General features: G+C 32.5%; 1 protein-coding gene across 1 annotated transcript in view; it reads left to right on the forward strand.

Moving 5' to 3' along the window:
• Positions 1–16,887, forward strand: part of VTA1 (vesicle trafficking 1) — a 54,535-nt gene that overhangs the window by 12,419 nt on the left and 25,229 nt on the right. Inside the window, exons 2-4 of the mRNA XM_036222201.1 lie at positions 6,692–6,786; positions 8,978–9,105; positions 9,751–9,826. Of these exons, the coding sequence (XP_036078094.1) occupies positions 6,692–6,786; positions 8,978–9,105; positions 9,751–9,826 (299 nt within the window). The remainder of the gene's footprint in view (positions 1–6,691; positions 6,787–8,977; positions 9,106–9,750; positions 9,827–16,887) is intronic.

The following is a 16,887-nucleotide window of genomic DNA, read 5'->3' on the forward strand; positions in this document are numbered from 1 at the left end:
AATGTAACAGACATTTACAATATACTTACAGAGTAATATGTTTAGTTGTATTCATTAGAATAAAATTTGTCTTTAAACATCAATATATATCATAATGATTTCTATTTGAATGCCACATTAATTTGTGAGTATCGCTCTTCACAGTTGCTTTTTTAATATATCTTTTTGTGTATGTGTATCATACATTCCATATTTTTATATTTCTCATATATAAACAAGGGTAGAACTTTAAATTACACATACCTTCAGGATTAGTAAATGTCTCCAAAATGCCTCATATTAAATTAAAATTGAGTTGGGAAGTATTTAATCCTTTTGCAAATATACCTTATTACTCATCTTAAATTAATATTTATCCATAAAAATAAATACATTTCCTTGTTGAAATAAATGTTTTATAGATTATTTTAACTACATATTTATTTTTTCAGTGGGTAATTTCCATGTTAGACATTAATTTTTCATTATACTACTGCTACAGTGAGTTACTTGTTTTGAACAGAGTTCTATATGAAAGTGATCTGTGTTCCTTCCCATATGGCAGCAGTCCCCAACCTTTTTGGCATCAGGGACCAATGCTCCTGTGAGAATCTAATGCCTGATGATCTGAGGTGGAGCTGAGGCAGTGATGCTAGCACTGGGGAGCGGCTGAAAAATACAGATGAAGCTTATCTGGCTAGCCTGCCACTCAGTTCTTGCTGTGCAGCCCAGTTCCTTACAGGCCACGGAGCAGTACCGGTCCACTGCCCGGGGCTTGCCGACCCCGCCCTATGACACAGAGATCTCTATTTTCATAAGTAGGTTGAAGTTCTTTTCACTTTTATTAAGATTAGAGAATGCATCTTGTAATACATTTTTTGTACTTAAGAATTGTAAACCGCATAAGATATTCAAAAATGTCAAAGCCAGGACAATTTTTATCCTAAATCTTTCCACTTCCGAGATGGTCCAGTTCTTCAATTAACCGTGTTACTGTACAACAATGTTCTTATAATTGCAAAGACTAAATATGCATGTAAACCAATAAAAAAATGCACATAGGCAAAATCAATAAATTACATTGTTATTACACTGTATTTCAAGAATCAACTGTTTTGAGGTTAACTTTTAAAGTCGATATTTGTTTATATTTTTGTTATGAGGGAGCATGGGTTGTGACAGTGAAGTGGGAATAATTTGATTTTTGCTTCAAAGGAGTTAGATAGATGGATAGATAGACAGATGGATCGGTAGTCTCAGTTTTCATTGTAAGCAGTAGTAATAATTAAGAACCACAAATTAGAAAGGGAATGTTGTACTTTTTACATAAAAATAAATCACTATTGTGTGGTAACAAGGAAATGCTGGATTAATTTCCCGCACATCTGCTTAATGGTTAATTTCTGATGGTTGCCACTAAAGCGAAGGTGAATCTAGGAATCAACTTCATTTTGTCATTATCTAGGGCCTAGATTCTAGGCTATTACCTATACTGGATAGCCATTTATCCCCAAACTTGATCTACCAAATAGTTAACTACACTTCGTGGATGATAGGATTCATATAGTGTTTACTACTGTAGTGGTTAGAAAGTAAGAAGAAAGACCTCCTGGAAAATGAAACTGTCAATACTGTATTTCATGTGAGTATAGTACTCATGTTACCATGTTTTATCGTATTGGCCAATATATATAGATAGTGAATAATTAATGTCTATTAAATTTTCTTTATGTTTGAGTTGAGATTATGTTTAATGAGATTGAAGTTGTTTGAAATAGTTACGAGAGATTGGGAAGGCAAGTATTAAGCCTATTCGAGGTTGATAATTATATTTGTAATGATATTAATAATGCCAGTAGTCTACGCTATTTGTATGTAAGTATAGAGAAAGAAGATAGTTGGGTTTATATATCAGTGTGCTTTTGCCATACGGATGTAACAAAAGATGCAGGGGTAGAAGGAGGTAGGGCAAGAAAGTTCTAGAAAAACACAGTGTAAAATCAAAGCTGATTGCAGAGGGATGTTAAAGGAGAGAAGACTGGTTGCAGTGAAGTAGGGAGACACCAGTGACCTGGGAGCCTATTGCAATAGGCATAGTCGAATGCTGTAAAAAGGAATATTGTGTTTAGAGTGGATGCCCAATATACTGATTTTGGAACTACCAGAGTTTGTGATTAATTATAAAATGACTGTAGTGAGGGAGAGTACATACAGTTATTGGAGGTCAGGGTTTATAAGAATTGAGAACATGACACTGTATGCATTAGAATTAGATTTGCTCTCTAATCACAGAAAATCCAAAATAACAATAACTAAATAAAATACATAGCTTACTTTCCATTTAAAAGAAAGTTTGATGTTGGCATTACCCAGAACCAGTATGCAAATTCCATGAAGTCATTAGAGACTTGCATTTTTTCCAACTTCAGATCTATAAACCAGAACATGATTGCCATTTCCAAGGCTGTTTGTGTCCAAGATGCTCACTAGAGTTTTGGTCATCTCGGCTTTATTCTAGACACTAGAGAAGAGAAAAGGAAAAGAGTCAGTCAGATCATTTCCCTCATGTCATTCCCCTTTTTAAGGTGATTTTTCTAGATTATCTCCCAACAATTTCTGGTCTCATGATGTTACTCTTTAGTTACATGGCCATAGTTTGCTTTGAGGAAAACTAGGAATTGTACTTTTTTGGCTAGGTACACTACAACTCCCTAATAATATAGGGGTCTTGTTAGTAAGATGGGAAGAATAGATGTAGAAAGGCAGCTAGCAGCCTCTGCCACAAGTGTTTATTATCTGTGTAAAAAGAGAAATTTCCAGGATGTTGGAAGAACAAGGAAGGACCTGAAGGTCCATGGGTTATAAGCATAACAAGATCAGGTGGAAGAGGGTGGCATGTGTCCTAGACCAGCATGTTTAGAAGACATTGAGATAATATTGGAATGTAAGAAGCAGTGGGGCACAAAGAGAAAACCAGTTGTACTTGCCAATCCTGAGATAGGAATGTAAGAGAATTAAAAATTCTATTCTAGAGGATTGTAAATAACATGATTTCTTCAAGAGATACCCAGAGTTAAGATAAAGGAGAACGAATCTGAGGAGATGTATGGGAGTTTGCTTATTATGAAGCAGTAGTTCTAGGGAATGCAGTAGAAGGAATGGGGTCATGGGGGAGAGTCATGGGCTGGTGGGGGAAAGAAAATATAGCTTATAGTTGAGAGGAGTGATGATTTACTGAGTCCTGATTAACCTTTTGATCACCTATCCACATGAGTTAAAAAAAATACAAATCTCATATATAAATTATTTATAAATTACATTTATGTATTGATAGACAAATACTATATATGATGAAAGATATAAAAATAGAAATTTTAAAGACATAAAAATGTCAATACAAATGCTAATATTTTTTTCCCATACGCCAGCCAATTGTTTTATCAATTCCTGGAATCATATGGGTCTGGAAGGCCTCAGCCTCAATATAGCTAGGATGGTGACTCTATTAGGGGAAATATGAGCAAACTGGCATGGAATTGGTCCTGTTAAATTAATTAAATAAGGAGTCATTTGATCAATGTGGCTATGTTAGCAAACTGAAATCTCAGCTTGTAAATACCTCACAGTTAGGCAATCAAAGTGCTAAGGACAACCAATCACAGGCAGCCAGTGAGGCTTTACGCCATAGCCAGTCCAATGATTTCTTTGTTTCCACACTTTCTTTATATGTCTTTTCCCTGGCTTGTGTGCTAAGTGCTCCTAACCACTTTTTGTTTGGTACTGCCCTATTTGAACTGATTTTTTTTTTTTTTTTCAAATAAACGCAACATTTTTAATAAGCCTTATTTTATCTCTTAACAATCCCTGGTCCTGACTAAAAGCCTTTCTCCTAAAAATAAGAGCAATTACACTTAAAAGTCTTCTGAAAAATTTGGTAATGCGATAAGATATGGTAAGATTAAATGTGAGGAAGAAAAGGCATGTTATCAGTTAGAGATATTATCATATAAGGAGATGATGTATGATCTGAGAGCTCAGTAAAATAAAATAGACAAGAAGTATAAAAAGTGATACTATGCATATTAAGGAAGGAATCACATATCATTAGAGAAAGGAAGACGTACTTATCGATTTTGAGACAGGCGCCATTAAATTGGGGGAGAAATGCAAATTAAAGAGTTAAATTTGGAAACCGATAGGAAAAAACTAGAAAAATCTTGTAACTCAATATCAAGTCCCTGGAGATAAAAGAACTTTCAAAGCTGAGAACTGATAGAGGAAAAAAAAGTTTCAAATAATAGCTTTGAGTACATAAATATTTGAAACTTCTTTTAAAACATTCAAAAATTGAAAGACAGTGAAGTATTTGCAGCCCATATATTTATTATCTAAAGAGCTTGTGATACACTTTAATAAATGCAACAAAAATGCTAGCAGACCTAACAACTCACAAAGAAGTGCTGGAGAGTTCAATCAATTTTAAGAAAAAAAAGCTCACTTTCTGGCACACAACTTTAATAACTCAAATACTACTGGTTTAAAAAGAGGAATGCGTTCCACCATGCTTTAAAAGGGGTGGGAAGGGGATCAATGAAAACCTAATAGAGAACTGGGGAAAGGACCTGGGCAAGCTGCTCAAGAAACATAACTAGTTAAAAGGAGAAAATACAGATCACGTTTGTAATCAAAGCAATGAATAATTAAAGTGCTTTTTTTGCTTCTTAAATTAGCATCTGTCTATTTTTGTGTCAAAGTGATATCCAGTGTAGGCTATGTGCAGTGCAAATGAAAGCACCATATTTCACACTGTGTGGCAGTGTAAATCTGTATGCTACTTTTGGAACGCCAATTTTTTTTCCTCTTGTTAGGATATAGATAGATCAAACCCTTAAATTTGATTTATGGAAATAAATACATTAGTACATTAAACTTCAAGCTCTGGAACATGAGATAGCCCTAAAAGCCTAAGCATTAAAAGGTAGTTTCTTCAGATAAAGCTATTAAAATTAAAAACACAGAGATAGAGTAAATAACTATGTATTATGTTGTCTGTTAATACATTTTTTAAGAAGATATGATTAAGTATGCATAATCGAATTGGAAATCCCGAGGATAATTGACAGATAACAAGCCATGTTTAAAGCTCTAGTAAATAAGGCAGCAATAGACCCAGTAGAAAGTATACAGAATTGGGCCCTTTTATCACATGGAAACTTAACATATGATAATGAATGATAAAAGTGACGTTTAAATCACTGGGACAGAATGAGCTGTTCTTTCATTCATGTATTTTATCTATTCAGGAAATGTTTATCGAAGGCCAAGCACTATCATAGATGCCAGGGATACATCAGCAAACCAAATAGATTAAAATTGCTGTCATTATGGAGTTTAAACTCTAGTTGGAGTAGAGACAGAGGATAAATAAATAGAAGATGATTACATGCTGAGGAAGAAGAGTAAAAGAGGGAATGGGGATAGTGTTTACAAGATTCCATTTGAGGGGAAGATGTATAAAGAACCTGCCACAGCCAATTTGTTACAAAAGTAAACAACCCAATAGAAAATTTGGTGGAAGTTTTTTTCTTTTATTTTGATAATTTCTAATTCAAAAGGAGGATAGAGGGCTATCCAGTAAATACCTAATACCTATTAGTACTCAAGTAAATACAAAATCAAATAGTGAGATACCACTTTCAACCCTGAGATTGACAGGAAGTTTAGTACCATCAACTTTTTGTGAGTTTAGGGGAAGTGGGTGCTTGTTTATATTGGAGATATAATGATATTAGCATAGTAATCTGCTTTGGAAGAAAGTTTAAGAGGAGCTCTCAAAGTGAAAAAGGAGCATATGCTATAACCCAGGAATTCCACTTGGTATTTACCTCAGGGAACCTATGAATGTGTGCACAGGAAGGTTTGGTAGGGCAGCATGAAATGTGATAATGAAAAGCAGAGAACTACCTAAGTGTGCTTTAGTTAGAATGATGTGTCCATACTGTGGAGCACTCCATACTGTGGAGCACTGTAGCACTAACACGGATCTCAAATGTTTTGTTGAATGTAAGAGGTAAATTACAGACAATACATGTACATACTAGTGATAACAGTTGCCACCACACTGTTCAGAGCTCTTATCATTGGAAAAGCTATTAGGATGGTGATGTTAGGTCGTTTGCTTTAGCCTTATCTCTAATGTTTTCATTATTTTTTTTTTTAGAGAAAGTATATTTATTTTTTATTTGTATACATAAAAATGATTAAAACAGTACTTCTACTTGGTAGCCTCAGCTCAATTCACGTTTCCCACTATCCCAGCCCATATTGTATATTTCATCACTAGGACTTCCTGACACTTGGCACATGCTCTTGTACATGTAGGTTGTTTTTCTGAGTGCCTGATGTACCAATTAAGTTGCAGGGCTTTGACAGCTTAGGATCTAGTCTTTTTTTTTTTTTTTTTTTTAACACGTCAAAAGAATGCCTTTCTTAGTAAAAAGAAATTTGTGAATCATCATGAATCTCTTGTATTCTTTGAGTAATATTTTTGTGTTCTTTATATTTGTAAAGAAGATTCATAGTAAATCCAAGTCATTCCTAAATTCACTTAAATTTGGCGATTTATTAGATAAAACATATATTAAACATTTAGTCGTAAAGATGTTAAAAAATGAAGTTGTTCAATTTAACCTTATTTTTCTTTTTTATGTAGGTCGTTTATACGCGATGCAAACTGGAATGAAGATTGATAGTAAAACTCCTGAGTGTCGTAAATTTTTATCAAAGCTAATGGATCAGTTAGAAACTGTAAGTTAAACAGTGATAATTTATTTTCTGATTAATGTTTAAAATGCTGTTTTGTTTCATTTATGTATGTATGTATTGTCATTTTAGTCTTCCTTTGGCAGCAGTCAGCTGCCATAATATAATCAGTTGTCATTATAGCTGAAAAAAAAAAAAAGATGCAGTTTTTTTTTTGTATCATAGTGCTAAGGGAGTTGTAAGTGAAATTTAGAATAGGTCCTGTTATATGTGCATATACCATTTTGTCCTGTTCCGTATTACTGTAGATGGCCTTTGAGTCATCTGTTCATAAGTGATGAATCATTTTCTAGTCTTACTGCATACAATCTCATGGATGATTGAAATGGGCTATTTATTTAGTGAAAGGGACAATGAAGGAAATGATACCAGTTGCCTTTTCTCTCTTCCTCCCACTCTTGGGCCCAGGGTAAGATGCTCATTTATGGTCCAGGCTTTCTACCCTGCTAGAAGAAATGTGGTGACTAATGAGTCATCTCAAACTTCACAGGTTATGGAGAGACACCATGTCTAGTTTCACAAGTTATTTATAAATGTTGCAAGTTATTTATATCAAGCCTAATTGTATTAAGCAACCACAGGCAATAGTGTCCTAAGTTGGTGTAGGTGTCTGGTCTTCAGACCCAGAGCCCCTGTCCTCTGCTACAATTAAGCACCCAATGAGGTATTTGTGGCACCTCTGATGGGAATGTAACTGTCCCTAGAATCTGTCTGGCTTTCCACTTCTAACACTCCTTCTGTGGATACTGGAAAAATTTGAGTACTTTTTTGGGGACCGTAGGTTTAGAGGACAGGAGGAAGAATGTGTCTTACACATACTGTTATATTTTTAAAATTCCGTCTCTAACAGACATTTTATATAGAATATATCTCTTAATTTTGTAATGTAGTAATAATAGGTAAATAATAGCTTTCAAATAACATAAAACTCAAATAGTTCCTTATAATAAGCGAAATGTAAAATCACATTTATAAAGGGACTCATCAGGAGTCATTATCTAAAATAACAAGTAGAATAAGTATATTCCATGGTGAGAACACATCTGTCTTGGCTGTACTATGTGTATATTAGAGTTGGAAAATTTTAGTATATTATGTTTTTTGCTGCCAGGTATTTTATGTTGAAGATGAAATAACATACTTCCACTATTTTTTTTCTAGAATTAAATCTAGAATTAAATTATTTCACGGTTTGGATACAGTAAATTATTGTTATATGTGGGCTTTTTTCAGTTTTTGTTCAGGATAAGCATAGCTAAAAATGTTCCTGAATTCTAACATTAGATCTCTTCTGGACAGGAAATTATTCTCTTGTAATTATGAAGGTATTTACTTTGTTGATTTTACAAAATATCCTGAGGCCTGTCTTTAAATTTAATTTTTTATTTTATAATGTCTTTGAAAAAAGCAATTTTAGAACAGTAGTATGATGCTAAGATCTAATATTCCAGAGGGTCATTTATTTCCTATAACAGTCTGGGTAAAATGTAGGAACTTTGTTGTTTTTTTTATATACTATAAATAATTGTATATGTAGAAATTGGTTATACTGACTGGAAATTCACACAGTTGTAAATTGTGTTGATTTGAACCATATACTTGTCTAAATTTTAAAAACCTTCATAATCCAATTCTAGGTTTGTCATCTTATACCTTATTTAGAATTAGGTCTCTTTTTTTATACAGTATGCTCTGAGAGATCCTATTTTAGGATATATTGATATTTCTAGTCTAATTTTTTTGTTTGAGAAGAGATTGAAAATGGGAATAAGTGAAAAATTTAAATTATATAAGGTTAGGAAAGAATTTCCTAATACCATTTTTAGGATACTTGATAGTACATTGAACAATACATTATTTTGAAGTATTTGTGTGATACTTGAGAATAGATGTTTGAATATGTTATCTTTTTACTCCTGGTTTTGATTTTTAGAGCTAAATTATATTTTCAGGGTATCATAACTTGTTTCTTCAAAATTTTGTGAGCATTGGATTTTGTTTTAAATACTTTGGCTATGGCAGAGCACTTTTCTTTTTTGCAAGCTTTCATCATTACATCTTTTACTAAAATGAATATAAAATAATTTACTTAAAATGATGATTATGATCATTTGTACTTAAGCATACGCTTCTGTTAAGTTCAAAATCATAAGCTTTCTATCTGATTTTATTTTAGCTTAAGAAACAGTTGGGTGATAATGAAGCTATTACTCAAGAAATAGTTGGTTCTGCTCATTTGGAGAATTATGCTTTGAAAATGTTTTTGTATGCAGATAATGAGGATCGGGCTGGGCGATTTCACAAGTAAGTAAAGAAAGCGGAAAATAAAAATGATAAGTTTAGTTCCTCTTTAACCAGCGTTATCCAGTTTTGCATTGAACACTTTATGACGTTCTGTAATTATTTAGATTTTTAAAAAGTTACTTATAGACTCTTAGATTAATCCTGAGTATCAAGAGCAGTCCTGTCTTTTTAGAGAAAACAGCTAAAAGAAGACTACCCTGGGTGGATTCATTTTCTCAGTAAATGTACCCTAACTAGCCGTTCATTAACATTTCTGAAAATCTAAGAGTTGGTTTTAACCGAAAACAGCCTGGTTCAATGATGTTCGTTTTAAAAACTCCCATCTTACCAATTCAAATGATTTGTCATTATTATGCCTAAATGCATAGAAATGTACATGACTTGATATGCATTTAGATAATACTATAATTATATTTTCTAAGATCATAAAATTATAAAACCTTACTGTACCATATTTACCTGTTATTTCTCCTAATAACAGATTGCAAGAGGAGCTCTATTATGTTGTTAAAATCTGATTTTACTTAAAATATCAATTTCAGAATGCTTTTAAAAACATTGGAATTTTTTTCTTATAGCTATATGAGTAATTCTACATCTTACTGTTTTTCGTTTAAACTAGACTAGCTCTCTTTTCTCTTCCAGAAACATGATCAAGTCCTTCTATACTGCAAGTCTTTTAATAGATGTCATAACAGTGTTTGGAGAACTCACTGATGAAGTGAGTGTATATTCTTTATTGTCTTATAAGCTGAAGATCCGTATTCTTGCTATTTATCAGTATTATTTCTACATTGTTTATTAAGAGCAGAGTTTCTGTCAAATGTAATGTAAGGAAAAAGTTTAATTTGAAATTAAATTACATTTTAAAAAGTAAAGAATAATGAAATTATTTTTAACTATATACATATATATAAATTATATACATATATTCTACATACATATATATAAATTACATATATAGTTGTAGGAAGTTCTTTAAATCCAGCATGTATTTTACACTTTAGCAAATTCATGACTACTATATTGGGTAGCGTAAGTTTTGAGTTTGATTTAAGTGTTCAGGTATTGTTAAGCCTGTATGCTATTAAGTTTCTTCACTATTATTTCATAAACATACTGGAGACAGAGACTTTTTTTAGGACTTTTTTCTTTCCTATTTCATTTCTAGTCTGAAATATTGTTTATTGTTTGTTTCTGTTGTAAAATACATATAGAACTTGATATTTTACAAGATACTTCATATTTATTCTATCAAGTTATTTCTCATATCCACTCTAAGTACATATTTATTTTATACATGAGTAAACTGAGGCTAAGTGACAAACATTGCTGTGAGTCCAGTGTTGTCTTTACTGTAGCAAGAAAGTTTGTTTTCTGAGAGGAGAGAGATTAATCTTTAAAGAGATAGGAAAAAAAAACCATAAATGAGACTGTTACAGGCATGTTGTGTTGGTGATCTGAAATCTGTGAACATTGCTTTTTGTGATACAATTTTGTCAAGATGATGAGCAAGCTCATAGTAAAGTTCCAAACCAAGAAAAGTTTAATCTATGAGATATTTGCATTTTTTGTAAAACAAGTATCAAAACTGCAAAAAGTTCGTATGTAAAATGAAGTTAAGTTTTATGCTTGATGATTAAAAGTTAGGTTTTTGCACTGGCAGAGTTGTATAGGACATTTCAAAATTATGCCAAGTGGAGAACAATTTTCTCTTGCCTGTGGTTGTTCCTTTTATTTCAAAACTTCAAGAATTCCTTTACTGTGCCCACACAGCATTCGCTAGTCATTCAGATAACCAGAAACCACTCCTTCTATTTCCCAAACACCCTCTGTTGCATGGGGCAATGCCCATTGAAAGCCACTGCTGTCCAGTTTTCTTGAGACAGAGCAGTATAAGAGACAGAATGCTTCTCAGTGGGCGGCACTCTTTTTATTCTGAAGACCCTGTAGATCTGCTCTGTTTAGCTTTTCTACTCCTGTCTCCTTTTGTTACTGATCTGGATTTCTTTTCTGCTCCATTTTACTAGCATGTGACACTATACTAGATATTTGAGGTACAAAGGGTAATTCACATATGACGTTATGGAAAGCTTTAGATAGTTCAGTAGGGTTCTAGAGAGTACCACGAAGGCAAACAAGAATAATAAGACCTCAGATTAGAAAAATAAGTCATAAACCAGATTAAAACAAATTCTACTAGGAAGAAAGAGGGGGAAAAGGTATAGCAATATAGTGTTGGAGTAAGCAAGCTGAACACCTGAGGCTCTCTTTATGACATTGATACATAAATATTTTGAGTGTTCTAATTATTCTTTGCTTTTTAAAAAATAGACTTTTTCGCAAAGTCCAGCTAGCTTACTTCAATTTACACAATTATTTTCAGACTATTTTTGGTCTCTTTTTCCCTGTAAACTATTATCTTCTGTCATTTTATTGAAGAAACTCCAGGAACTTTTCATTTACCAGCATCGCAAGTTCCTCTTACTTGTGGTACTTCTTATCAATCCCATTTCATGTGTGTCAGTCCAATCTGCTTACCACCCTTCAGCTTTGACCTTTGGGAATTTTGTATTCTTACCTGCTTTACATGTCTTACCTTCTCTTCGAATCTTAGCTATATTGTTCTAATTCGTATGTGAATTTCTCTATTCTTTCAACTATTCTACCTTTAGTCTTATCTGTGTGAATAGTATACTATAAATGTATTGAGTTTTATATATTTTAGAATAAATTCTACTGCGAGTCCTTGACAGGGCAACTTTGTCTTATTCTATCTACTCTTACATCTTTGGCATTAAGCACAAATTAGCACACTGGGTAGAAAATGTGGCTGATTAGTTAATATTTCAAAAGTTATTTTAGTTTAGCTTTTTTATTTTTCTATCTGTAGATGGAAATAATGTGCAGACCCATTTACACAGAACTTTCCTGTTTCTTCTGAAATGTAATAGATCTCAACTACTCACAGCATTTTGGTCTATTTTCTGATAGTTTTTCCCTTCTAATTTCATGTCATTACTCATAGTTGCACAAAACGAAATAAGTCTGTATTTTATTTAGTCTTCAACTGTTTATATGTGTATATTTTTTTTATCTGCCACTGTTCTGTTTCTCAACTCTCCTATCGGTTTTAGGTATGTGTATTTGAACTTTTTAAACTGTGCTTTATATAATTCCATCCCAATATTTAATTAAATTTGTTAATATGTAAACTTCTAGCATTCCAGTAACTCTCTTGGAATCGGTGTCCCTGTTTTAGGTATAGCGTCACCAGAATTTCTCTATTCTTTCAACTCTAAATGTGTTACTTATATTACTTGTTACTTATATTACTAGACCACACTATAATGATAAGAGGTCTAGTAATGATAAAACACAGGGAAGGGATCCACTCCTACCACTTGTCTGGCCCTGCACCTAGACACTTTAGATATATTTTGTTTCACCTTTTGCAACTCTGAATTACAGTAAGAAAACTGAGGGCCACAAAAATATAAGTACCTTATCCCCACATGCCATAGCTTAGAATAATGTTCTCAGACTCTATGATAAGAATCCAGCATTTTTCCCCTTAATTTCTAATTTGTTGCAGACTGTTTTGTAAAGTACAAGTAATTGAATTATTAGAAGAATTAACTTTAATAGCATCTAAATACAAGTCTAATTTGCTGTAAGTTTCCTAAATATTCTCAATTCTATACTATTTTGTTGCAAGCTGGTAAGCAGTTTGCAGACTAGCATTGGTTATGGGACCACATTTTAATTAGCACCGATCTAGATCCCTCTGTGGAAGACCCCATGGACTACTGTTTGCATCCTAGTCTGGGACTCTTCCTGATGGAAAATAGGACTGCACCATGACTAGAGCAATTATGTACCTTGTAGCTGACTGTGAAGGAGGTAGTCTGTTTAGAGTATCGATTTGCACTGGAAGTTTCTGAATTGAGCAACATCTTATCGCTAGTCTAGAAAACCATGACGGAGTAAGAGAGATATATCTAATTGCAAAAGCATGTGTTCTCTATATACACCATGCCTTAAGTTTTTATGCTTTCACTTTACACTGAAGCTCTCCTTAGCAATTATAATAATAAATAGAAAATTATGAGGATAAGATCGTCTCTCTTACTAGAGTAGAAATTCCATGTATCTTATATTTGCTTCTGTATAATAATTGCCAGGAACAGTCTCCTGCACTTAATATTCAGTTAATTGTAAGTGAAAATTCCAATCGCCACTTTATAACTGTGACTTTGGGTAAGTTATTTGACTTATGTAAGCCTGTCCTCACATCTGCAAGATAAAGAAAATTGTAATACCTACAGTTGTCCTGGGGATAAAATGAAAAAATGTATGTAAAGCCTCTAGAAAAGTACCTAGCATGTAGTAAATGCTTAAAAGACATTAGTTCTCACTTTTATTAGTTGATAGATAATGTTCTAGTATACTGTATTTAGAGAGGACATCAGCAAATACATGATAATTTTAATGGAAACTATTCTAAATTGCTCAATCATATAATTTACTTAAGTTGAATTTATTCAAAAATAGATAAGCATTATTCATTACCACTATTTTTGGAGGTCCAACATGTATAATCAGAGTCCCAAAAAAGAAAGAAGAAAGAAAATTTTTAAAAAAATTTTGAAGAAATAGTGACCGTAGATTTTTCTAAACTGGTTGCAAAAACAGTTATGGATCCAAGAAGCTCAGTGAACTTCCAAGTAAAGTAAATACAAAGAAAACCATATCTGAGGACATCATAGTCAAACCTGTGAAGTTAAGCAATGGAAGAGGAAAACTTGAAAGAGCAGTCTTGGGAAACAGCACATTACACATGAGGGCACTGCTTAGAAGGCTGACTGACTTCTCATTTTTTAAAAAAAGTGGTGGCATGAAGATAATGAAATCGACATAATTAAAGTACTGAAAGAAAAAAAACAAGCAAATAAACCCTGTTAACTCAATTCTATATAGAGCAAAAGTATCCTTCAAAAACTCAAGGCAATTAAATTTTCAGGCAATTAAATTGTTTGCTAGCAAATCTGCACTAAAGATGTAAAGTACTAAGCAGCAGAAAGGAAGTTTTTCAGTCTGAAGGAAAACGATACCAGATGGCAACTTGGATTTTTAGGAAGGAATAAAATACACTAGACATAGTATGTAGGGAAATATATTTATTTTCTCTTTGCTTCATTTATTTAAAAGATATATATCTATCTAAGTAAAAATTATTATAACTATACATACATCTTTGGTAAACCCAAAAGAAGGCCAGGAAAGGGAATAGAAAAAACAGATGGGACTGATATAAAACAAATAGCAAATTTTAGGCCTGTATCAATATGTACTGTAAATGTAAAAGGACTAATTTAAAAGTAAAGATTTTCAAATTAGACACAATAAGTTCTAACGTCTTGTTTACAAGAGATCCCTTTAAATACAGTAACACAGATACTGTGAAAATGAAAGGATAGAAAAAAATATTCAAATACTAAGTAAACAAAATCCAAGTGGCCATATTTAATATTAAACAAAATAAACTTTAAGAAGATCTGTTATTAGAGGTAAAAATGGAACATTTTGTAATGGTAAAGAGTTCAGTTACAGTAAAAAATGTCTATGCATCTAATAAAAGTTTTAAACTATATGAAACAAAAATTGACGAAAATGAAATAATAAGTAAATTTATAATCATAGTTGGAGATTTTAAGCCCCTCCACTTCCAGTCATCAGAATAAATAGTTTGAAGACAGTAAAATTGACTAAAATGAATAGACTGGCCCCATCAAATACTGGCTAGAATGTGGAAAAACAAGAGCTTTCATACATTGCTTAGTGAAAATGTTATGACCACTTAGGAAAAAGATTTGGCAGATTTTTATAAAATTAAACATACACCTACTCTTTTACTCAGTGATTCCTCTTTGGTATTTTTCTAGGAGAAATGAAAACATATGTCTAGAAAAAAGACTTGTTCAGGAGTACTCATAGGAACTATATTTATAATAGCCCCAAAGCTGGAAACAACCCAGATGTCCACCAGCAGAGAAATTGATAAATAAATTATGCTGTTACTACAACATGGATGAATCTTATAGACATTACATTGAGCAGAAGAAGACTCAAAAGAATACAAACTATATGATTCCCTTTATATAAAGAACTACAATAGACAAATCTGTTCCAGAGGGGAAAAAAAATGAGGTGTGTGTGTTAAGAGGAAATCGATCTGGAAAGAGAGATAAAGGAACTTTCTGGGGAATTTGGAATGTTACAGTTTGATAGGAGTATGTTTTACATGAGTATGTCTACTTGTCATAACTCGCCAAATTATATACTTAAGATTTATGCATCTCCAAATATGTCAGTTTTACCACAAAAGTAGTTTAATATTGAACTATTATTTGTAGGTTTGAGTTTTCTTGATGATACTGAGTCATCAATTCTAAAACTGCTGACTCTGTATTTTAGGATTGAGCGAATGAGTAAATATATTGAGGGAGCCAGGTTTCTCACTTCTGAAGAAAGAAATTAAAATATGGGATAGGAAAATGCTACAATATTGTGTTAGATTGGAGTCGGAGGTATTCGTATTTAGGCTTTTAAATACATTAAATAGAGCAAATATATGTATATAGGTAAGTATATGTATACTATAAACATATGTAATATATGCATGTATTTGTGTGTATATAGCATATATACATAGATGTGTGTATACATGCACATAGAACATAGTTCTTGTATCTCTGTACTGAAAGTACCTGGAAGTAATGTTGTATCAATAGCAATGAGCACCCCTACTGCTTGGTTTGGGTTCTAAATATTATCTATAATAGGAACCATGATTCTTGTAGAAAGGGCTAATTTTAGGACTGGGTCAGGGAAAGTACTAGGTGAACCTTCTCCTGTACCAGAATCTAAAGAAGTGTGCACACAACCATGGGAACATGACAAAAGGATCCAGAAGCCAATTTGAAAGGGTTTCCACTGTGCAAGTCAGGGGCCATTTGAGCATCAAAATAAGAATGATAGCAATAGATGATAATCATTGAATAAAATGAGAATCTATGGGTCTATAGTATAACACACAAATGAGTAAATAATGGAATAACTGAGAAGGCTGTTTACAGTAGAATTCTAACTAATATAAAAATAAAGGTGAAGTTAGAATACATGAACAGAGTTTAAAAGTAGTGAGTAGAAAGTTTGATGAAGAGCAGGATATTTACATTTTACTTGTCCCCCAATCTATGCAAGTTATTTGTTCCATGCATCTTTTTTACATGGAAAAAAAAATGCATAAAAAAAGTCCACCAAATACTAAGTACTAAAGAAATAGGCCAATATAAGTTATAAAAATATTTGTTTACATATTTTCACAAAAATATGCTAATGAAAACTCAGAAAAACCAAAATAAATTTAATTCTCTGTGTTTGTGCTATGATCTAAAGCAATCAACCTTCTTAATTGACACAAAGTCAATGTCTTCATCACTCAAAATATTTGGAAGTACATACATGGCTACATGTGATATTTTATGTGCCGTCAATTCCAGGTTTTCAATTTTATTGAAAAATCTGTTTTACCTCTATAGGTATATGTCCCCTTTAAAATTGTTATAAGAAAAACAGTTCACATATAATATTGTTTACTTAACACTTAGTTTCTATGTGTTATCTCTAAGTGCTAGTGATATAATTACAAATTAATATGCATATAAGTTACGAGTATCTTTAATTGAATTATGATGCAGGCAGTGTGTTGTTTTGCTT

The sequence above is a fragment of the Rousettus aegyptiacus genome, unplaced genomic scaffold, assembly GCF_014176215.1.
Source record: "Rousettus aegyptiacus isolate mRouAeg1 unplaced genomic scaffold, mRouAeg1.p scaffold_m13_p_1, whole genome shotgun sequence".
NCBI lineage: Eukaryota > Metazoa > Chordata > Mammalia > Chiroptera > Pteropodidae > Rousettus > Rousettus aegyptiacus.